The sequence below is a fragment of the Bos grunniens genome, chromosome 19, assembly GCF_055505025.1.
Source record: "Bos grunniens cultivar Pamir isolate PY7600 chromosome 19, Bosgru_T2T1.0, whole genome shotgun sequence".
Classification (NCBI taxonomy): domain Eukaryota; kingdom Metazoa; phylum Chordata; class Mammalia; order Artiodactyla; family Bovidae; genus Bos; species Bos grunniens.
In genome coordinates, this window is record NC_141183.1 from 38,371,342 (window position 1) to 38,394,740 (window position 23,399).

At 55.6% G+C, this 23,399-nt stretch overlaps 1 protein-coding gene across 9 annotated transcripts in view; it reads right to left on the reverse strand.

The window, feature by feature from the left end:
* SPNS2 (SPNS lysolipid transporter 2, sphingosine-1-phosphate) overlaps positions 1–23,399 on the reverse strand; it is a 37,614-nt gene that overhangs the window by 1,675 nt on the left and 12,540 nt on the right. Inside the window, exons 1-12 of one of the 9 annotated variants that reach the window (XR_015148043.1) lie at positions 21,994–22,060; positions 20,318–20,383; positions 10,280–10,416; positions 6,165–6,316; positions 5,862–5,928; positions 4,193–4,335; positions 3,744–3,896; positions 3,442–3,631; positions 3,069–3,134; positions 1,166–1,264; positions 907–1,070; positions 431–591 (exon numbers count right to left, since the gene is read on the reverse strand). Coding sequence is in view for 3 of the 9 variants with exons in the window: in XM_086359546.1 (XP_086215672.1) it covers positions 431–601; positions 907–1,070; positions 1,166–1,264; positions 3,069–3,134; positions 3,442–3,631; positions 3,744–3,896; positions 4,193–4,335; positions 5,862–5,928; positions 6,165–6,316; positions 10,280–10,416; positions 20,318–20,383 (1,408 nt within the window). In the remaining 6 variants the exon portion in view is untranslated. Of the gene's footprint in view, positions 1–430; positions 602–906; positions 1,071–1,165; positions 1,265–3,068; positions 3,135–3,441; positions 3,632–3,743; positions 3,897–4,192; positions 4,336–5,861; positions 5,929–6,164; positions 6,317–10,279; positions 10,417–20,317; positions 20,421–20,884; positions 20,991–21,326; positions 21,430–21,993; positions 22,061–23,399 lie in introns of those variants that run through there. The other 8 variants (XR_015148045.1, XR_015148042.1, XM_086359545.1 and 5 more) reach the window with 8 other exon arrangements.

Below are 23,399 nucleotides of genomic sequence, written 5' to 3' on the forward strand. Positions count from 1 at the left end.
GTGGGGGCAGCGACCTTGGATTTTCCTCTGCTGGGAAGCTGAGGCCCCCCGAGGCCAGGCCCAGAGGAAGGTCCAAGTAGGAGTTGGGCTCTGGCACCTCCAGGAGGATTTGGGAGGATGGAATCCAGAACAGCAGGGAGTTCCTGGCCAGTCCGCACCCTGACCTGTGCCCCTAGCCCTTCTGAGGAAGGAAGGGGGAGCTGATTTACTGGAAGAGGGAGCCTGTCCGCCCCCTCATCCCATGGGTCTACCGGTCAATCCAGGCAACATTACTGGAGGAAGAGGACCAGTCCCGGGGCTGGGATGTGCTCAGGCAGGAGGTGACTCACAGGGAGTCTAGAACATCCCTCTGCACGGCTCCCCATTCTGAGATCCCCACCCCTTCCCTCCTGCAAGAAGCGCCCCCAACACCCACCCAGCCCGCACTCACTGCCTCAGACTTTCATGGATGTAGGAGGCATCACCAGCTGGTTCACCCTGGGGGAGAGACGGGCGGGGGTCAAGGTGGCACATCAGCGGGGGCCGGGCCCGGGCACTGCTCTGGAGCATCGCATCGCGGGAGCCGGCGGGCCGGACGTGCTGGGCAGGGACCTCGTCAGCCCCAGGGGGAGGTGGGAGAGCCCAGGAGTGGGGAGAGGGGGGAGAGAGAGGGGAGTAAAGAGGAGAGGAGAAAGAAGTCAGACGATGAGAGGAAAACGAAGGAGCAGAGTCCCAGCCCTGAAAACCATTCATTTCAGAGAAACACTCTGTCTAGACCCACCACACAAACCCCGGTGCCACCGTGGGCTCCCACTAGTGATGCAGGCCACACCTCTTGGAGGCGGGGACCTCGTCGGCCAGGTGAACCCACCCACTCACCCTGTCACAGCCGCAGTAGGCCCACCCCCACCCACGCTGCCAACTCACTGCTGCTCAGCCTTGGCACGGTCGCTGAGGAAGAAGAGCGCGGTGGCCAGGAAGAACATGCCACCCAGGACCACAACGAAGGGGCAGAGCATGAGGGCATAGCCCAGGCTCAGGAACTCCCAGAGTGGGGAGTCCTTGGTGCTCTGGCGAATCAGGTCGGAGATCTGGGGGGTGGGGGAGCCAGTGGATGTCAGGGCGGGGCCACCTCCCAAAGCCCCCACACCCGCCCACCCCCTCCTCTCCAGTCCCTGGTACTCACAAAGCCAATGAGGTAGGGGCTTCCGGCATCCCCCAGCAGGTGGGAGGTGAAGCTCTGCAGGGCCACAGCAGTAGCCCGCCTGGTGGGGATGACCACATACTGTGCAAGAGGTGGCAGGTCAGAGGCCAGGGGAGCCAGGCGCACCCACCTGGCCTCATCCCAGGGGGCCCGACACTTCTGATGCTCCCATGGCCTCACACGAAGTTCTCTCTTCCCCACTCCCTCCTCCAGCTCCTAAGTCCACACTGCCTTAGCACCTGGCCCTTGGCCCTTGGCAGGGAGCCAAGCGCACCGGTCATGGGCAAACCGAGGCCCCAAGGCACAGAGATGGCACATGGCCGCCCTGGGGCCAGAACCCCAGCCTCAGGCTTGCCCTGACCTCCCCCACAGGGGAAAGACCCATCCTGGTTGCCCTGCCGAGGCCCAGGCTGGCGGAGGTGGGCGATGCTGGTGAAGAGGATGAGTGGAAGAACCTCCACCTTCACCCCAGCACCAACTGCCGGAGCCCCTGGGCCCCCAAACCCACCCTCCCACCTAGACCAAGCAGCTCCTGACCCACAAGGGGGCCACAGCTCTAAAGCCGGGTGGGCCAAGGCCAGACAGAAGGGCTGGTGGCAGAGGAGCGGCGGGTGGGCAGCAGCCACCTCAGCGGGTTCTCTGGGCAGCCCCCTGCCCCAGAACCCCACCCTTTGTGGACAGACTATGACAGCAGCTAGTGCCCACCAGGCACCCAGTTACTGGGGGCGGGGGGAGGGGAGACCTCGATTGCATGGCCCCGTTTCCAGGAATAATTAGTCACTTAGCTGTGACACTTAATAAAATGGGACACAATTTCCCTGGGACCCAAACCCTGTCAGCAGCTGGGGCTGCCCCTGGGGGTAGAGGCAGAGCAGGGGTCCTGCCTACCGCCAAGGACACTTGATTCAGTCTCACTCTGACCGTCACTCCCACGTGTGCAGTGACCCGCCCCACCCCTGCCACCCGTGCCTGGCACCATGCTGAGGCGCAGAGCTGAGTCAGACCTCCCACCCTTCTGGCCACGGGCTGGTCAGGGGTTAGTCAGGAGAGACAACCCTGGGTGAAGCAGATTTGCAGGGAAGCTCAGGTGAGGCAAGGAAGGCTTCCTGGAGGAGGAGAGATGGCAGGGGCCCGACACCCAGGCCGAATCTGACCTCCTAGGCTGACCCCAGGTGCCCTGAAGGTGGCCCCTGAGGAGTCCTTACTCCTCCCTGCCCCCCAGGGTCCCACCCCCAGCACCTCCCAGACACTCTCCCCACCACCAGTCAGTCCCCCACATTACCCTCCTCTCAACCCTCTTCTGGCCCCAACTTGGAGGATCCCTGAGATCAGGACCACATGTCACCCCATCTCAAACCACTACCCCCAGACTGCTGCCACAGTCAAGGCCACAGGCCCCTCCAGGTCCCTCCTAGACTGCTCCTGTCCCTGCTCAAGGACACAAACCCCTGCCACCACTCAGACAGCCCTTTGTCCCTGGCTGGCTGGTCTGGAGCCTATTGTTGGCCCTGTGAAGACAGCCTCTGTCCACCCAGCCCAGCCACAGGCATCGGGCAGGCACGCCTGGGACCCAGGCTGAGCCAGAGAGGGCAGAGTCCACAGGAGCTCAGACCCTGGGGGCGGAGCGCTGGCAGACAGCACCACGTCGGTGCCAGCCTGGCACTGCCAGCCTCCCGGCCACAAACCTAGTCCTCCAGACATTACCCTTCTGCACCCAGTCCCTACATCCCTCCCTTCTGCCTGCTCAACCCTCTGATTCCAGGCACTGGCCCAATACAGACCCCTCAAAATCCCCGCTGTCTCCCTTCTCAAGTCCTGCCAGCTCTCCCATCCCTTCACCCGCCCTCCCCAGCTGCCCTGAGCAGTCAGCCATGGCCTGCCTCACCATGAGGATGTCCGCGGTGATGGCCCAGTTAGAAAACAGCAGCGTCTCCCCTACGAAGATGCAGATCTGTCCAGGGTCGGGGAAGACCAGAACAACCATCAGGGGGCGCTCTACCCACTATAGGTCCCAGGCTGCTCCCTGCACCCTGGCTGCTGGCAGGGAGCCCCCCACAAGCCTCCCCTACCCCAACTCCTGGCAGTCAGGCTCCTGAGAAATCTGTGGATAATCTACAGGCTTCAAGCCAGGCCCACAGCCCTGAAGGGCACCCAGAGCCCTGGTCAGAGCAGGGACAGAGGACTGGAGCCTCCGGTGGGGGAGGGGGGGGCGGCATCTCCCACCCCCACATTTCCTGCTCCAGAGCCCCTGCACTCACATAGGCCCCCACGATGCTGCTCTTGGCGGCCACGAAGATGAGGCAGATGAAGATGGCGGAGCCCAGCATGCCCACAGCACACACTAGCGGGTCAGCCCTCTGGGTCCGCAGGCGGCACCAGCGTGTGGCTCCCGCCCCCGTGACCACGCCCAGAAAACCCGTGAAGCAGGTGATGGCCCCAAAGATGAGGCTGCAGAGACAGAGGACAGTCAGGGGGCAAAGCTGGGGTATGGGGGCTGACCGCATCCCTCACTACCCACCCCCGCCCGGCCCCTGGCACCAACCCCCGGGCCCGGCCCCACCTGTCCTTGGCCCCACAGGGTGGGCTGCTGCAGGTTTCCGCCGTCTTCTGCACGACTTGGGCACGGTGCAGGTAGAGCGGAATCCACATGCCCAGGGCCCCTGTGGCGAAGGACACGGCCGACGTGGCCAGGGAGGAGAAGACATAGCTGCGGCTGGAGAGAGGCCGGGGCAGCGACATGAGCACGGGGGCTGGCAGCCCTGTGGACGGCAGGGCCCAGGAGGCAGATTTTCCTCCCTCACACCCTCCCCCCAAGGGCAGAAGGCCTCGGATGCCTTCCCTGCGGGCTCCGGGGCCAAGGGCTCTGGCTTCAGGAATTATAAACACTAGTGGTCTCAGCACTGCCGACAATGGAGATGCCAGGGAGTCCAGCCAAGCAGGCAAGGGGGGATGTCCTCTCATCTCGGAACCCCTCCCTCTTCCCACTGGACCCCTCCCAGCAGCACTCACTTGCGGATCAGGGCCTTCATGTCCCGGAGCCATGACGTCCGTGCCTTGAGCTGCCCCCCGAGCTGGTCGGCGTGGCCCCTCTTCGTGGCCGGGACCAGGACAAGGATGAGCGTTCCTGTGATCATGCCCAGGATGGGGGACACCTGGCGGGGCAGGGTGCATCACGTTAGGACACCAGGGCCCCAGAGTCTTTGTCTCTCTTGGGCACTGGGAAGGGGCACCAGGCCAGCCACGCCTTCTCTGGGCCCTGGGCTCCTCCTCTGGGCTCGTATCTGCCCAGCCTTCCAGACTGGGCAAAGCCACTGGGGGTGATGCTAGCACAAAGGGCAGGTGGGCTCCAAACGGGCTGTCCAGACTAGGGGTAGGACGGGAGAGGGGACTGAAAGTGAAAGGGAAGGAGGGAGGAATGGTCAGAATGGAGGAAGGAAGGAGGATAGATTGCTAAATAGACGGACAGATGGATGAATGCTTGGATGGACGGATTGCTGGGTGGATGAATTAACACATGGAAACACAGGAGGATGGATAAATGGATGGATGATGGATGGTACAAAAGGAAGACAGGTAGGTGGGCGGATGAGAACTAGGAAAGGGGAGTTCCTGGGATCAGGGGCCAGATACCAGCTCTTACCCACCTCCCTGGGTCTGGGAAACTTTCTCATGCCAGCTCCTCTCCCTGGGGAGGGTGGGCACTGAGAAGGGACTGGTTGGGCATGAAACTTCCAGCTAATATATCAAGTAGGTGATCATTTGGGAGGGGCCCATGTGGGTGGCTCGGCAGTAAAGAATCTGCCTGCAATGCAGGCAACCCGGGTTTGATCCCCGGGTTGGGAAGATCCCCTGGAGGAGGGCATAGCAAGCCACTCCAGTACTCTTGCCTAGAGAATCCCACGGACAGAGGTGCAGGCTGCAGTCCTCAGGGTCACACAGCGTTGGACACAACTGAAGCGACTAAGCAGCTGCAGCAGCATGGGGGTCCCTGGAGAACAGAGGCTCGGGGCCCCTTTGGGTCTTCCTTGCATCCTGCCCAGTGTCAAGAACAGAATCTCCAAGGCCCCAGGCCTCTTTCCGGATGGAAGGAGCACATCTTGGGAGCCTGAATTCCAATCCGCCAGCTCCTCCACCCGCTCATGAGAACAGGGAAATCTGTACCCACCCCCACCAGCCCTGGGAGCCCGTGGGCTGGGGAGTTCCTTTCCATTTGCCGTCTCCCCCACCCCCCATCAAAAAATTCCACGGAGGCTGCTTCCTTCCTGCTTTTGAGGAAAAAACACTTTGTCTTAAGCTTCCTCTCCTTCGCTAGACTGGGGATCTCTGTTTCCTCTGATTGCACCGTCCTGGGGCCTTGGCACACTTGTGCTGAATCCTCCTGCAGGACAGGAAGTGGCCCCACACAGAGGTCTGGTCTCAGTCCCACCCTGGCGCAGTGCCCCCCCCACCCCCAGCTTGAACCAGGAAGTGCCACCATGAACCTGGAATTTCCTTCGTCCTCGCAGACTGAGGCCCCTGAGGGTGGCAGGGGCAAGTCTGGCTCCCCAACACCTCAAAGTGGGTTCATGGAGAAGAGCCCAGATCTGCGAAGTGGGAAGCTAGGAAGCCAGGCCTGGGCTCTGTCCCCGAATTTCTGGGTGACCCTGGGCAAGAGCTGGTCTGGGGAAGGTGTCCTTACCCGCAAGGCCCAGTGCCAGTCTCCGGCCGCCTGCTTCACGCTGGAGCCGGTGATGTAGCCCAGGCCGCTGCAGAGAAAACAATGTAGTCAGGCAAGGATGGGCAGGGAAGTGGGGGTCAGGGAATGCTCACCAGTCTAGGAGGCCACCAGCCCTGTCCCACCCCAACACCCCCCTCAGCCAGCCACAGAGCTGGTCCCGGCAGCTTTCAACGCTGACCGCCCGCATGTTTAGGTCACAGACAGCTGGACATCAAGGAGAGGGGATGGTCAGAAATCCGAGGGGACCCTGCCCGGATCCCTCACCTGCCCAGCGGGATGGCGAAGTAGAAGACAGACAGCATGAGCGTGCGTGTGTTCTTGGTGAAGAGGTCGCCGATGATGGTGGGCGCAATGGTGGAGTAGCTGGCCTCACCGATGCCCACCAGCCCGCGGGAGAGGACCAGCAGCCAGAAGTGCTGTGGGGGAGGGGCGCAGGCTGCTGGGAGACTGTCCTGCTCCTCTGCCTGCTCATCCTTGGTCCCCGCTTTGCTCCCCACTCCCTGCGGGGCCCCGGAGCCAGGATGGAGCCCAACCACTGCCTGAGCAACAACTACACCCCAGGCCTCTCCAGGCCTCAGCTCCTACCTCTGAATAGTGGGTCAGACTGGGCCCAGGACTGGGATGGAGCTGGACATTCACAGGCTGAGAGTTGCAGGTGTGGCAGGAGCAACAGCCTGTCTCCACTGCCAGCCCCACCAATTAGGAGCCTTCTTCCCTGGGTTCTGGCCCCACCTCGGGAGCCTCAAGCCAGCCGCACTCTGAGTCCCATCCCTGACAGGGCCGCTGGGCTGACCCTGGCGGCACTGAGGACCCAGTGTACACGGGGAGTGGGCAAGGCAAGCCCAGTGGGCTCAGCACCCCTCCCCCATCACACATCAAAGAGCAGAGCCCAGCTGAGCCGGGAAGGGTGGGGCCCTGCCAGCTGCCAGTGGTCCTACCCGCTTTGATGTAGAGCCGGCCCCTCCATCCCCCCCAGCTGCCCAGGGCCTGAGAACCAAGCCTGGTCATTTTCCCCTGGCCCCACCCTGCCCACCCATCCGGCCCAGCATCGCCCACATCCAACCCTCCTCCAGGTCTCCCTGTTTCTCCATCTCTTTCCCAGCCCTCTCTCCCATCGCTGGTCCTGCCCACCCCTCTCTGTGCCTCTCGTTTCCATAGTTCGTTCACCCTCTCACTGTCTTCCTTCCCCGGCCCCTGCCTGTGCTTCTTTCCCTGGGAATCAGCTGCTCACAGCCTTAGCCTAGTTTTCTGTTGGATTCTTTGTCTGTCTTGCAGTGGTTTCTGTTAGCTTCTTATATATCATGGGAATTGATGTTTATTAGATAGGTCGCAAATATTTTCCACCATCATCTTTCTTTCCACTTTTTTACGGGGAGTTTCATCACACAGAAGCTTTATTTTGTGTTATTTAATTCAATGCTGTCCCAGCTGCTGATTTTCCCTTAATGGTTTCTGAATTTCATATCTTGCTCAGGAAGGGCTAGTCCATCCCAGAACTATACATATATATATTCTCTTTTCTTTTGTGTTTATTTTAGAAAGAGAAAGAAAATTGGAATGATGTCCTGTTCTCCTCGGTTACAAGAGCAGGCAGATAAGGCCTCTTTGACAAAGGATCCCATTGATCCTCACTCCTCCCGCTGGAGCTGGGTATCTTGTGCATCTGTCGTGACTTCTACCTTTGCCTGTATGTACACATATCAGGGGACAACATTTAGTGCCCCCTGTGTGCTTTAAAAAAAAAAAAATCAAAGGACCATGTTTTTCTCCATGCATCTTGTCCCACAACTTGCTTTTTTTCCCTTCATCTTTTGGAAACCCATTTCAGCTGGTTGATGTAGATCTCGTTCATTCATTAGCTGCCAAGAATCTCATAGCATGAATACACCCCATTCTATCTGGGCATCCCCCTAGTCATGATCATTTAGACTATTTGTCTTCTCTCTCCCTGTCTCTTTTTTTCTATTACAAAACTACGACAAACATCCTTGCATGCACCCATCACTTTGTGTCCATGAGGTGGAGTGTCTCTCTTCGGCATATACTTCGAAGTAGAAGGCAGGGCTCTGGGGTATACCCAGAATTTTATAAAATCCTGCCACTTTGCTCTCCAAAGAGGCTCTCCCAATTTACACTCCCACCAGCAGCTTTAATAACACTTGGTACTGTCAGCCTTTTTAATTGCTGCCAATCTGATGGGTGTGAAATGGCATCTCATTGTTGTTTTAATTTGCAGTGCTCTCCTTACTCTTGAAGCAGAGAACCATCTCTTCCTACATACATTGCCCTTTGGGGATCTTCCTCAGGAATTGCCTCTCACTATCCTTTGCCTATTTTTTTTTTACTGAGCTATTTGTCTTTTTCTTGTTGATTTTTATAGTTTGCTTTTAACTTTACTTTCATCTATCTGGGATTTATTTTGAAGTGTGGTTAGAAATACAGACCATACTTTATCTTCCATCCAGATGGACAGCCAGTCCTCCCAACACCATTTATTTGAGATGCAACTTTCATCCTTCCATGAAAAGGAGGACTCTGTTTCCTCAGTCTCTTAGTTTATCCCTCTGCTGTTTTAGTTAGAATAGCCATGTTGTGATAACCAATGGGGCAAGGCCCCTTTCACTGTTATTTTCACAATGCTCTTGGCTGTTCCTGGGCATTTTCTCTGCCAAATTAACTTCAGAATCACATTGCCAAGGTCCACCAAAACCCCCCATGGGACTCAGAACATGACAGCAGTGAATTTAGAGATGAATTGGGAGTGACCCGTCTGTTTCTCCCTCTGCCTCTGTTCATCTTCTCTCCCCAGCTTTCCTTTCCTTCCACACACCCGGAACGGTGCCCAGACTTGACATCATGGTCCTAGACTCACTGGTCAATCCCAGAGGCAGCCTCGTGGGCAGGACGAGACCCAGAGGAGGCCCAGGAGCCTCTTCTGGTCCAGTCCCAGTTTTGACTGTGGCCATCAGACTTTACCTGATGCTGTAGGTCTGGAGCTTAGCTGACCTGACCCTCCTCCTTCAAGTTGCCCCATGAAGCAAAGCTGGAACCCCCAAATCTACCAGTTCTCTCTGCCCTCACCTCTAACCTTCTCTCCATAAATGTAAATCTGACTCACCCTTCCCTTCTTCAGACTCTCCCAGGATCCCAGAAAGAAGTTCAGGCCTCCCAAATTGGCAGTCAAGGCTCTCCATGACCTGGTCCCTGCCTTCCTCTCTAGTCAAAGCACTCTCCTCCTTGATCTGTCAACACTCTACACCATTTGTGCCTCCATAGGGCTGCTCCCTCAGCCCGTGCCATCTTCACCAAAAGGCCAAACCTGCCTGTCTTGCCTGCCCAGCTCAAGTGCCACCTCCTCCAGGAAGTCTTCCCTGACTATATGGATGTCAAAGACTGTTGTCTCTCCTCAGTGAGGACTTTCAGCACTTTGCATATCTTGAAAGTCTGAATGTGGGAGCTCCTGTCACATCTTCCCACCCCTAGCCTGGATGCTCCCAAGGCCAGGGTCTCCTCTTTTGTCCCCTAGGCTGAAAACTCCCTGAGGATAAGACCTGATTTTCCCCCTTCTTCCTCTATCTCCATCTACAATAGCCATCATGTGATTGTCCTTTCTCTGCTTGAACACCCCTAGTGATGGGACACTCACTACCTATCAGAGCAACATATCTCCTCTTTGGAAGAAAGAACAGAAATAAAAATGTGCTGAACACCTTCCATGTATGTGTCAGGGTGTGGACATCCACCCGTTCAGTTTTTTCTCACAATAGTCCTTCACACAGAGAAGTGTTATCCCCCTATTGAAGATGAGGAAACTGAGGCTCAGAGAAGTAAAGCAAGTTTCTCCAGATCACAAAGTTGAATGGGCCACAGAACTGGGATCTTCAAACCCTGAACTGTGGGAGCCAAGTCAGAAACATCTTCCTTAGGTTAAACTGATGTTTATTTCCAGAGGACTTTGATCCAGGGAACTGGCTGGCCATTGGACAAAGAGCAAACTGTGTGAGGCCCAGAGAAAGGTGGCGATGTATCTAGAGTCACGCAGCAAGACAACAGCAGAGCCGAGACTAGAACCCAAGGTCCTGTCTCCTTGGCCTGACTTGCTTCCCCCTCTTTCTCACATTCTCTGCAAATCAGAACCAGCTCAGGGAGAGTTAAGATGTCCCACTGGGCTACGAGTCCTTCAGCTCAAGCCCAGCACAGGGAAAGGCCATCAGCAAGGCCAGTGTATCGAAGTACCCAAAGACCCCCTCATCGCAGTACACTTGAACCCAACAGGCTGGAACCCCAGTCTAGACTAGGACAGGCCACCCCCTGGAGGAACCAGGACACGTGGACGGGATGCACAGGAATGCCGGGTGGGAAGCCCGGGCAGGCCTCACCTGCTGGGGGATGAAGGAGCTGGAGAACGTGACCGCCGACCAGAAGAAAATCCCGCAGCTGAGGATCACTTTCCTGTTGAAGCGGTCACCCAGGTAGCCGAAGATGGGGGCGGCCACCATGAAGCTGCAGATGAAAACTGCATGGGAAAGGAGAGTTTCAGGGGTGGGGCAAGGGTATGGGAGGGTCCCATGGCGGAGCCCACCTGCTCAGATCACCCAGCAAGAGACCAAGTGCCTTTTGAGGAAGCAGCCCCCACCCAAGAGGGGCAGCCTCGGCCAGGCCCCGGGCCCAGGGGAGCCAGGACAGCCCCGTTGGGTTAGGAGACCACACAACTACATCCTCTTCAATGCTCAGCGGTAGGTGAGCCCTTCGGGTACTTGAAAAGGGCTAAGCTATCCACTCCAGTGTTCTTGGGCTTCCCTGGTGGCTCAGCTGGTAAAGAACCCGCCTGCAATGCGGGAGACCTGGGTTCAATCCTTGGAGAAGGGAATGGCTACCCACTCCAATATTCTGACCTGGAGAATTCCATGGACTGTATAGTCCATGGGGTCGCAGAGAGTCAGACACAACTGAGTGCTTTTCACTTTTTAAAAGAGTAAAGATTTATTCAGTGAACACTTTTATGCACCAGGGGCTGTTCTGGGGGTTCACCGCATCACATCTTGTGTGTCCTTCTGACCCCTGTCCCATTTCACTTCTCTCTCACACACACTCAGAGAGAAGTGATTTGTCCAGAGCCCCACTGGCAGTAAGTGTCCCAGTGGGGATTTGACCTCCTATCTGCCTGACTCGAGCCAGTCTTCTTTATACTTTGCCATACCGCTCTCTTTATTATATTTGAAAAAAGAGGTTCAGAGAGGGAAAGGAACCTGCCCAAGGCCACACAGCAAAAGAGGGCAGAACTGAACCTGGAAACCCAGGTCTCATGCTGGCCTAATCACACAACCACCCTAACTCCCAGTAAGCTACAGAGGCTTTCCTAACAGTTAGGAACATTGTCATTTCTTTGTTCATTCATTCATTCAATAACTCGCTCATTCATCCATCCTTTCATCCATTCAACAAAGACGAAAATTCCTGGCCTCTTGAAGCTTTCATTCTAGTGAGAAACAGACAATAAAATTAAGAATATAGTATGTCAGGTGGTGACAAGTGCTAAGGAGGGGAAAAGGGCAGAAAAAGGAGATAGGAAAAGCGTGTCAGAGAAAAGAATACAAGCGTAAACATTTAAAATAGAAAGGTCAGAGAAGGTGACATTTCAACAAAGACCTGGAGGAGATGAGGAGATGAATCATGCAGATATTAGATTGAGGACAAATGCAAAGGTCCTGGAGCAGGAGTGGGCTTAGCATATTTGTGGAACAACAGAGACCAGAGTAGCTGATGTAGAGGGACCTGGAGGAAAGGCTAGATGGGGTAGGGCCTTGTGGCCCACTGAGGTGACTATGGCTTCTAGTGACAGAGGAAGACACCAGAGGATGCTGAGCAGAGGCGTGAGGTGACCTGGTTTTGTTCTTCCAGAACAAGAGAGCAGCAGAGTCTTAGAGGACCCCATGGGGATGGCTCTAGCAGGATGGGAGGGGCCTTGGGGGTCCCAGGTGGGATGAAGAGGCCAGCAAGGCCGGGTAGGCGCCAGGTCACACAGAGAGGCAGCCCCCGATTTCCTCCTCCTGGAAGGCGGACCAGCAGCTGACGGGCAGATGGCCAGACAAAGGCCGGGTGAGCAGACAGGGTGGCCTCTGACCGCCAAGTTGGACGTTCACAGGGGCTGGCTGGTCCCTCACAGGCCTGCGCCCCTAAGAGAAGAGACAGACGGAGGGAGGAGGGCAGGCTGGGGCCACGTGACTGTCTCTTATCCTCTGGAGGAAGACAGAGAGTGTGTATGGTGTGAGGATACTTTGTAATCCCAACTGGGTGATGCGGGCCTGCTGCAGAATCAGCACAGCAGAGAAGTGCAAGAATCTGGACTCCAGACACACTGTCCAGGCTCGAATTCAGCTCTGTTCCTTGCCAGCGGGGTGACCTTGGGCAGGTCACAACCTCTCTGTTCCTCATTCCATGGTATGCTGATAAATGTTTAGCAACTGTCTCTCCAAAAGGCGGGGGGAGGCGGGCCCTGATGAGTAGTGTTGCCAGTTTGCATGGTGCAAATACTCCCAATGTGGCCTGATTTCAAACTCCCAACATGATGTCACTGATCAGAATTGAGAAGAGATACGCAGTTCCACAGAGCTGTATATGAGTCTACCATCCAGATTCAACAGACATAAATAACCTAAAGAACGCAGATAATACATACAAGGCAGTAAAATAATTAGGAAGTGATGAATCTTGAGTGTTTATTACCTTTGTTTTTAATATGTTGTTTAATTGTAAGTTGATGTAATTTAGTTTTTAACAACGGTCTGTGCTTAACAACAAGCTCACACAATTCCTGAAAATTTAACAATCAACTCTCAGGAGTCTAAGCCACCTCCGGCGTGCCAACTTCCTCATCTGTGAAATGAAGATAAAAATAGCAACTCCCGGCTAGCTCTGGGCACTACTGAGATAATGCTTGTAAAGTGCTTAATGCCACGCCCTGCCCAGAGTGGGTCAACCTTGGTCGACAAAGGGCCCTTGTGTAGATCAGTCAAGGTAGAAATTATTTCCTCGTATCTAGAAAAAGAATTATTCCTGCTGGGTCTGTCTCCCAGGATCTGCCTGAGATCAGAGCAGAATAGGGGTAGGAAAGAGACTGCAGTCTCCTGAGGACTCCACATGTTAGGGAAGAAGGAAGACTCGTTCAGTCTATGCCTGTCTCTGCAAGGTGGGGAGTGGGCAGAAAAAAAATTAGAGTAGAAGTTGCCCCCGCTGTCCAACCAGGGAGCAGACCTCATCTGTGGGTTGCCCAGCTTAAAGAGTTAAAATGCCAAGGAACCAGCAAGTAGGGCTAAATTCTGCTAAGACAGTGAAGGGAGGCTTTCTGGAGGCAGTGATGCCAGAGATGGGCATTGAAGGCTCCATATGAGTTTACTGTGGTGATGATAACACTTAAAATCAAGAATACCAAAAGATCAGTTACAAATCGTATGACTGTATAATGGTTAATGAGCCATAATGCTGACCATTAATAATAACTGCAGTTACCATTTATGGAGCATTTATTCTAGGCAAGGCCCAGGGATGTACCCTGGACATAAGCACAGATCCTCTCAATCTGATTCTATTATCTTCATCTCACAGAAGATACAATAGAGGCTTAAAGGAGTGACATCACACAGCTAGTGTGTGGCTGAGGCAGAATTTATACTCCAACTTGACTCCAAAGTCCTTGCTCTAAATCACACTACAGACTGCCAGGCTGGGAAGGCAGAAGATCCCAGCTGATGTTCCAAAGGTCAGAGAAAGTTCAGGGTGTGTCAGGGACAGCAGGAAGATGCAGGAGGCTGCAAGCTGGGAAGGTGATGGAGGGAGCAGCAGGGGATGGGGATGGGGAGGGGGACCAGGCCGTAACCCCTAGGACTGGGTCTGGCGGTTAGTGAGTGGGCAGTGGGAGATCCACAGCACTCTGGCAGTTAGTGAGTGGGCAGTGGGAGATCCGCAGCACTAGACAAGCCCCCACTGGATGGATGCAGAGAGGCTGAAGGAGGTGGGTCAGGCCTCAGCCTGACATCCAGCCATCCTGGTCCAACCCTACCCTCCTGTCCACAGGGGAACTGGAAGGCAACCCCTCTGGCACTTCCCCCACTGGTTTTGTGCATGCTCTGTGTGGCCAGAGGCACCCAGGACTGCAGGTGGACTCCTGTTGGAGCAGCCGCACCCTTTCCCCACCCTCATCCTGCCAAAGGGCACCGAGTCCCATTTTACAGCCGGAGCCACTGGAAGGTGGAGGAAATTGCTCAAGATGACACAGCAACCCTCTTGACCTTGGCCTCCCTTCTTCCTCAGGGCCTTCCCCTTGGGGACAAGGGAGTCCAAGGTCAGCAGGAAGACTCAATCCATCTTGACAGCCCTCCCCTTCTGCTCAGGGGAGACAAGAGAAAGGACCTTTCCTGGCCCTCAGGGATGTCACAGGCCAGCAGAGAGGCCTGAACACAACCAGGTAGGGACCAGAGGAAAACAAATTCCCGACGGGAGGAACAACACGGGCAAAGGCCTGGACAGGTGACCCATGTCCCAGGAAAGGGCCAGAGCCTTCTCCAGCCAGCAGGAAGCTCTGGTGAAAATAAAGACCAGCCCAGGCTAGAAGCTTCCCAGGCCCACCACCGCCAACCCCATAGTCTGTTTATTCGAGGAGAGCTTTCTGGGCAGAGTGGCTGCCCCACCCCTGGTCTCCGCAGGGATGGCTTTCCCAGCACGAGGACATCCTGTGGTCAGGGTGTGGGGATGCCCTCCGTCAGCTCACATGTGCTGAGCCCACAGGTCCCAGACAATGGAGCCACAGGCAGGGAGCCAAGGCAGGGGGCAGGGCCTCGGAGGGCGGTGTGGGAGGAGTCGGAGCCCCTGGCTCACCAGGAGAAGCTGGGTCTGAGCCTTGCTGCTTCCTCTGCAAGATGGGCGATGCCCCTTCCCACTTTTTAATTTTTTTGCCTCCCAGCACTGGCTTCCTGAATAGCACAGTGGTAAAGAATCCACCTACCAATGTAGGAGACGCAGGTTCAACCCCTGGATTGGGAACATCCCCTGGAGGAGGATCCCGCTCCAGTATTCTTGCCTGGAGAATCCCACGGACAGATGAGCCTGGCGAGCTACAGTCCATGGGGTCACAGAGTCGGACACGACTCTTGTGGGATCTAGGTCCCTGGGGACAGAACCTGCATCCTCTGCAGTGGAAGCGCAGAGTCTTAACCACTGGACCGCCAGGAAGTCCCACCTCCTCCTCGCAGGGCCAACAGGAAGTCATCAGGGCTTGGCGCCCTCCACCTCTCGTGGTGCTGGCTGAAAGCCTTCTCCCGGTGGGCCTGCTGAGGAGGCCAGCACCCACAGCTCGGAGCAACCCCCACTGAGAGCTCTGAGCCCTGGCAGGCAGCCCCAGGAACCCTTCTACCACCACCCCCCTCCCTGCACCCCATCCCTTGGGGCTGCTGAGGAGGTAGTCCTGGAGCAGGAGTGGGTGAGGTCTACACTGGGGGAGCCCTGGACTCCCATACCATGGCCTTGGAGCACGTACCCAGCCCCACCTCAGCCTGGGCTGGACCAGGGTTATTTTTACAAAATCCGGATCCGACCAACTTATTATTGGAAGGAGACTCGCCATCCTCCACATCCTGTGGGCAGGGAGGGAGCTCAGGCAGGCAAGGGGCGGTGGGGGTCAGGCTATGCCTGCCCATGGGATATGGAGGATGGAGGCCCAGGCCAGCTAAGATGACCAGGAGGACCCAGATCAGCGCCCACCCCCCGATCGGTGCCTGGACACCCATCACACTCAAGAGGAAGGAAGGAGGGGGACTACACCTCTTGCAGACTCTGCTCAGGATATAGACCCTAGGCTGGCCACTGAGGCCTCAGGAAGAGAGGTTCTCCAGCATCCCTTCAGACAGGAGGGCCGTGAGGGGACAGCCACAGGGGCTGCCCAACTTTGCCTGCAGAACCTGAGTCTTTGCCAAAGCTGGAGGATATTGCCCGGCTGGCCGAAGTTGGGAGGGAGCAAAGTGGGGAGGGAGACTCAGTCCCAAAGCAAAGGCGCCGTCTGGTTTCAGTCTGAGCTGGCCCTTCCTCTGTCCCCTGCCCCCGAATCCTAGCCCTTCCTCGTGATGCCACAAACCCCAGCCCTGAGTTGCCTCCCAGCTTCCCCCTCCATCTGCTCGCACACTCAGCCTCAGCGTGACCCTCCTGATGCACACACCTTACAGGGACCAGCCCTGATCTGCTATCTTCTCTGGCTCCCCACTGCCTCCAGACAAAACCCAGATGCTCCACACCATCAGACCCCACCTGCTGTCCCCAGCCCCTCACCTTAGCTCTCCCCACGACAAAATTCACGCCAGAGCCAGCACAGCCCTCACTCTCACTCCCCGCTCCCCTGAGTTGCATTTATGCAGTGTCCTCAGATCCAGCTTCTCATTCACTTATTTTCTCTTCAACTGGGTCTAGTCTACTTGTTAACTCATCTAATTATGTTTTATTTTAATACTTATATTTTTCACTCTGGAATTTCGAGTTTAGGGCTTTTAAACATCTTTTTTTTTTTTTTTAAATAATGTGCTATTCTAGTCCTATAAATTCTACTCGTTCTTTAGAGCTTTGAGTGTTAAACATACCTAACATAAAGTCCTTTCAAATGAGTCTGTTCTAATGCTTTAGGAGTGGGTTTCCCCATTTTCGGAGCTGGGGGACTCTCTCCCACAAATGTGGGTTTCCCTGTGTGCTCTGTTCATTTTGAATTTGGGTTTGTCTTCAGTGGGAATTGTAACCTGTGTCCTGTGCAGGTCCTGGGTCATGACAGCTTCCCTAAGGAGCAGTTTGGAACTTGGTTCTGCTGGGATTCCTGAAAACAGATGCCTGTCTGTGGAAGTGGGTGGAATTCCCAGGCCTGTACAAAGCACGAGCTAGACTCGGCTCCCTGCTAAAATGCTGAACCAAGGAAGCCATGTCTTTTCACGGATGGAAAAACTGTCCATCAGCCTGGGTATATAGCTTGAAATCAGGGAGCTTGCCCCGGGCAGAAACTGAATCACCCAGATATTGGTGATCAACTAAAAACACAGGGACCCAAATCTGCTCTGCACAATCTTCAAAGTAAAAAATACCCCCAAGTCTGGAAACTGGGCCAGACTAGTCATACTTTGATGAATCTGGGTGATGGCTCTATGGAAACCTGTTACATTATTCTATGATTTGTGTATATTTGAAAGTCTTCGTGATAAAAAATGTTTACATTAAAAATACTGTAACAAGCTTCTAAGACATATGCTGGTCCCCACTTGGCTTTGGTACTAGCTCCCACTCCTGTTTCCGAGTTCAACTCTTTGTTTCTATCACCTGGAAATGTCCCTGCTAGCTTTAGCTTTCAAACTCAGCTATGTCATTTAAATATGTTTTCTTGACATATTTTATCCAGCTGGAAGGGGGAAACTCTGACAAATCAACAAGCTAACTGAAGTCCTTTCCCCTGTATGTGTGTGTGTGTGTGCTCAGGCACGTCCTACTCTTTAAAGGCCCCATGGACTGTAGCCCACCAGGCTTCTCTGCCCATGGAATTCTCCAGGCAAGAATACTGGAGTGGGTTGCCATCCCTCCTCCAGGGGATCTTCCTGACCCACGGATCAAACCCAAGTCTCCTACGTCTCCTGCATTGGCAGGCAGATTCTTTACCACTGCGCCACCTGGGAAGCCCTGCTTTCCCCTGAGCAAACTCTAAGTCATCCTTCAAAGCCCCACTCAAATGTCCCCTCCTTGGGGAAGTCTTGGCTTGCCACCAGACACAGCTAGGTCCACGCTCTCTGCTACAACCACCACCACCCCAGGCTCCCACAGTCTCTGCTGGATGGGGACTAAATATGTCTTCTGTTCCCATCAATACAAGGAATCTTCCTGCATGCAAGGACTGAGTCCGAGGCAGAGCCTAGCGCAGGGTCTGCTGAGCAGTAGGTTTGGCAACAGCTGCCCCTTTAGGTGTGGGCTCTGGGGACTCTTGACTTCCCAAGACAGCAAGACCCAAGAGCTGTACTTCTGCTGTGGGCTTTCGCAGAGGCTGAGCTATGGCTGCTGCAGCCGAGGGGCCGGCTCAGAGCTGGCAGCAATATGCGAGGGGGCTGCCAAAAGTAGGCTCTTCCCAAACCAGTCTTCATGCTCTGGTCCCCAGGGGAAAACAGCACGGGCAGGCCCAGGCCGAACTCTCCGCCCCTGCCCCCCAACCCTGTCTCCTGGCCCAGCAGCCCCTGGTGCCCACAAATAAGCAGGCATCCCAGCCCTCAATCCTGGCCCTTTGATCTGGGCAAGCACCAACACCTGGCTGGCGCCCTCCACCTGGCTCCGACCTTATCAGTGCTTGGGGAAGAGACAGGTGCCTGGGGCCCAGGCCAATTTGATGATTTGCCTGGTAGCCCACTGAGTCACATCCTGGTCCAGCCCACCTGGCTTCTTGGCTCAGTTGGCCAGAAGGGCAAGGACACTCTGGGGAACCCTCCCAGCTGGTGCCCAGGGTAGGGGGTAGGATGAGGACCACAGGGCAAAGACTAGAGGGTCTTGGAGAGTGCTGGAAATGCTCACCACGGCCTAGAGGCACTCACCCAAAGAATGTTGAGATGCCAGACACTCTGACGCCTGGGACAAGCCTCACCAATCCAGTGAGTGTCTGTGTCCCATCCCAAGCCAAGAAGACCCCATACGCAGAAGTCCCAATGCCAGGCCTGCTACTCTCTCACCATGAGACCTTGAGCAAGTCACTTCCCCTCTCTTGACCTCTATGCTTCCATCCTGAAAGTGAAGCTGACCAAAGGGAGCTTGGAGGAGGACGAATCAAAGAAGATGATGCTGTGGATGGTCTGTCCACCTCCAACCAGGTGACCAGGGATAAGTAGGGGCTGCCATGACTTCTCTCTTAACCAAGACAGGCACAGCCCAGGACATAACTGTGGCAAAACCATGACCCTGGCAGCCCTCCCACCCTCTCCCTGGGTGGATGCACTGGTCCTGACCTCCATCAGTGGGGGTTGAATGGAGGAGATGGAAGCGGAGGAAAATCAGTCAGCAACCTGGAAGGGGATGAGGCTTGGGCTGGGTCCCCAGTGACTCAGGGGCTCTGGAGGGAGGAGGATGGGCAACAAGGCTCCTTCCTGCCCTTCCCTCACCAGCTTGGCAGCCTGCTCCCTCCCACACTCCCATCGGGCTTGACCTCAGTCTCCCCCATCTCCCAGGCTGTAAGTGCTGGTCAGTGCATTGCCCGGAGCCCAGGAGGCTGGAGGAACCTGTCCCAGGCTCCAAAGCAGGATGACTTGCTCTGACCCAGCCAAAGGAGGCCAAGCAAGGGCAGGGAGGGGGCAAGGAGCCCACAGAGGGGCTTGGGAGGTGATGTCTGCAGAGGCGAGGGTGACCTGGATGCCCTTAGGAGAAGCTGGGCCCCACAGACTTGCCCCAGTCCCAGCTCCGTCCATTCTCACCTATTAGGGCTGAACCCTGGAGCTATACATCTGCCTTCTCTCTAAGCCCAGAAGACCCCACCTAGGAAGTGAGAAACGGAGCCTGGCTGAGTGGCTGTGGCTCAAGGAGGCCTGGCACCAGGCATGCTGGAATGCCACCCAGACAGGTCAGGCAGGTTCCTGGACGGAGCCAGCTCTCTCCACCCCTGCCTCCCCGGAGAGCCCGGGAGGGGACGGGGTTCCCAGACTGGAATGCAGACCACAGACCTTCTCCCCTACATCTAGCTGGGCCTCACAGCCCGAGGAAACCAGGGCCAAGGGAACCAGCCACACAGCAAGGTCAGGGCCGGGTCAGGACCAGCCCTAGGATGTAACACTGCTCCGAGTCTCTGCCCCGGCATGGGGGTCCTGCTGAGGGCACGGCCAGCAGGGCCACAGCCCATGGGAGGGCCAGGAGCTCAGGTCCAACAGGGCCACTGGGCAGGCGCAAGGTTGACATGGGCCCTGGAGGGAGGGGCAGAGAGGCTGGAATAACTGCATAATCACCTGCTGTGCTGCCCTGGCCCAGGGAGGGTGGGCCCTGCCTCCCCATCAGTCCCAAGGCCAGGATCTCAGGCGAGAGGGGCCGAGAACCTCAGACCCAGGTCTAGTCTGGGACCCAGGTTTCTCAGGCTCCTGCCCTGGGTCTGCAAACTGCTCCGAGGCTGACCAGCTAGAATTTCCTGCTTTGGCATCTGAGAGGTGATTCCCAGGTGCCTGCGTTCTTACCCACAGCCCTGAGGGCAGGTGCTGTTTGTTTTACAAGAATAGAAGCAGAGACTGGGAGAAGTGGCGCCTTATGTGAGTGACAAGGTGGGATGTTGGACACGAAGCTCACGTTCTTTTCAGCAAGTCAGGACCACGGAAGAGATGGGCAGGGAATCCCCACCAGGTAGAAAGCCAGGTTGGGGGACCAGGATGGGAGACGGGCCTCACCTGACTGCAGCAAACCGGCGCCGCGGTCCTTGACCCCAAAGTGTTGCTGGATATCCAGAAGAACGCCTGGGAGGAGAAGACAGAGGGTGATTATTGGAGACGCCTGAGCCCAGGGCACCCTCACCCCTCTGCCCACCCAAGTGACCCTCAGCCTCCACTCAGTCCTCTTTCCACCCGTCTGGGTCCAGCTTGGCCCCAACTAGAGAACTCCACCCTGCCCAGTTATCCAGGCCACTGGGGGCCATGGAGGCCAAGTGTCCATCCTGCAGTGTTTAACCTTGCACTCTGCCAGTGTGGGGTCCGAGGAGCAGACAAGCGAGGCTCCTCCATGATCACTCAGCCCACCTAGGGCAGGCAAGCCTCCTACTGCCAGCCTGGGCCTCTTGCCCACCTGCAGCCCAGCCCCAGACTAGGAGCTGGAACCCCAGAGGTGGACCCTGCCCTCAGGGGAGACCCTGAAGCCCACAGCCCAGAGAGTGGATAGGCAGCCTCTGAAAGCTGCAGGGAAAGCCCTCTGACCAAGGAGAGGGTGGTGAGAGCATGCAGGCAATGCTTATACCTGCTCACCTGCACATGTGCACAAACACATCCCCCCAGCTGTCCTCAGGAGTATAGTAGGACCCCCAGTTTTCCAATGAGGAGCCAAGATGCAGAGGGAAGCAGGTAGGGCTCTGGGCCTGCTTTCCTGGGGGAATGGGAGCCTTTGAGGTCATGTCTGCCCTTCACCCAACTTCCAACCACCTCTGCACTCCCGCTAGGAGCGTCAACGGGGTTGGTAACTAGGACAATTAGAAACGATTGACAGCTGTGGACGGACCGGGCCAGCAACGTCCTGGCCCCCTCTGACTTCACGCAGCCCTCTACCAGGGCTCCTGGGTAAGCACAACCCTCTGCCCCCACAGGCCCCAGGGCCTCTGCCTCAGCTTATCTCAGGACAACAGGAGGCCGGACCACAGGCCAGAGCCCCCCTGACCACTGCACGTCTGCACTGAGAAGGAAAAGGGGAGACAGGAGACAGCGCCTCTCTCTGGAGCTCCCCACACAGAGGACAGAGGAAGGGACCAGACCCCGCCTTCCAGGAACTCCTAGAACAATTCAACACGGCGATGCTGACGCCAGCATCTAAAATGATGGTGGTTCATATTGTTTTGTTGTTGTTTAGTCACTCAGTTGTGTCCGACACTGCGACCCCATAGACTGTAGCCCACCTACAGGCTCCTCTGTCCATGGGACTCTCCAGGCAAGAAAACTGGAGTGGGTTTCCATTTCCTTCTCCAGTGGTTCCTATTACTGAGCATTAAGTGCTTTATCAGTTTAGCCCTCACACAACCCTGGGTGGCTGGTACTATCGTCCCACTGGATAGATGAGGAAACAGAGGCACAGAAGGTTAGGCCACAAGTTCAAAGTCACAGGGAAATGGTTGAAAGTGGAATATCCAAACACAGTACGAAGGTCCCGTCCAGTGGCCGGCGCTGCAGAAGATGCCACTGTCCCCCCGACCCAAAACCCAGGGCTGGGATGCCCAGGGATTTCCTGTTCTAGCAGCCTGACAGTCAAGAGCAGCTGGTCTCCTCCTTGTTAATACCCAGAGAGGATTCACCATAATTACCCATAATGAAGAGGCTGTGTGAGACCCAGCTAACGACTTAATAACCGGGGCGGGCTGCGACTTTACCTCGAAGGCGGAAACCAGGGGCCAATCCTGGGTCTGTGGATGGCAGAGCCATCAAGTGGGACCTCCGAGGTGCCCCCGACTCAGACTCAGAGGCCTCAAGTTCCATCAGGGGCTATGGGTGACATGGCTGAGTTCGGGAAGCCACCCACACTCACCTCCCCGCCTCACAGCCCATTCCCAGTCCTGAGCCAGGGCCTGTAGCTTTTTGATCTGATCACAGCCCTCTCTCACATAATCACCATCACCGGTGCCTCCCCTGGCTTCATCAAGCCATGGGGCTATAGCTTCAGCCCTGCCAACATCACCCTCCAGCCTCACTTCTCAGGGCGTCAACCCCTACCCCCATGCTCTAGCCACCCCAATCTACCTATGGCCCCCCTAACTATACCTGCTGCCTCTTTTTCAGTTCAGTTCAGTTCAGTCGCTCAGTCGTGTCCGACTCTTTGCGACCCCATGAATCGCAGCACACCAGGTCTCCCTGTCCATCACCAACTCCTGGAGTTTACTCAAATGTCCATCGAGTCGGTTATGCCATCCAGCCATCTCATCCTCTATTGTCCCCTTCTCCTCCTGCCCCCAATCCCTCCCAGCATTAGGGTCTTTTCCAATGAGTCAGCTCTTCGCATCAGGTGGCCAAAGTATTGGAGTTTCAGCTTTAGCATCAGTCTTTCCAAAGAACACCCAGGACTGATGTCCTTTAGAATGGACTGGTTGGATCTCCTTGCAGTTCAAGGGACTCTCAAGAGTCTTCTCCAACGCCACAGTTCAGAAGCATCAATTTTTCAGCTTCCCACTCTCACATCCACACATGACCACTGGAAAAACCATAGCCTTGACTAGACAGACCTTTGTTAGCAAAGTAATGTCTCTGCTTTTGAATATGCTATCTAGGTTGGTCATAACTTTCCTTCCAAGGAGTAAGCGTCTTTTAATTTCATGGCTGCAATCACCATCTGCAGTGATTTTGGAGCCCAAAAAAATAGTCTGACGCTGTTTCCCCATCTATTTGCCATGAATTGATGGGACCAGATGCCATGATCTTAGTTTTCTGAATATTGAGTTTTAGGCCAACTTTTTCACTCTCTTCTTTCACTTTCATCAAGAGGCTTTTTAGTTCCTCCTCACTTTCTGTCATAAGGGTAGTGTCATCTGCATATCTGAGGTTATTGATATTTCTCCCAGCAATCTTGATTCCAGCTTGTGCTTCTTCCAGCCCAGCGTTTCTCATGATGTACTCTGCAATTAAGTTAAATAAGCAGGGTGAAAATATACAGCCTTGACACACTCCTTTTCCTATTTGGAACCAGTCTGTTGTTCCACATCCAGTTCTAACTGTTGTTCCTGACCTGCATATAGGTTTCTCAAGAGGCCGGTCAGGTGGTCTGGTATTCCTATCTCTTTCAGAA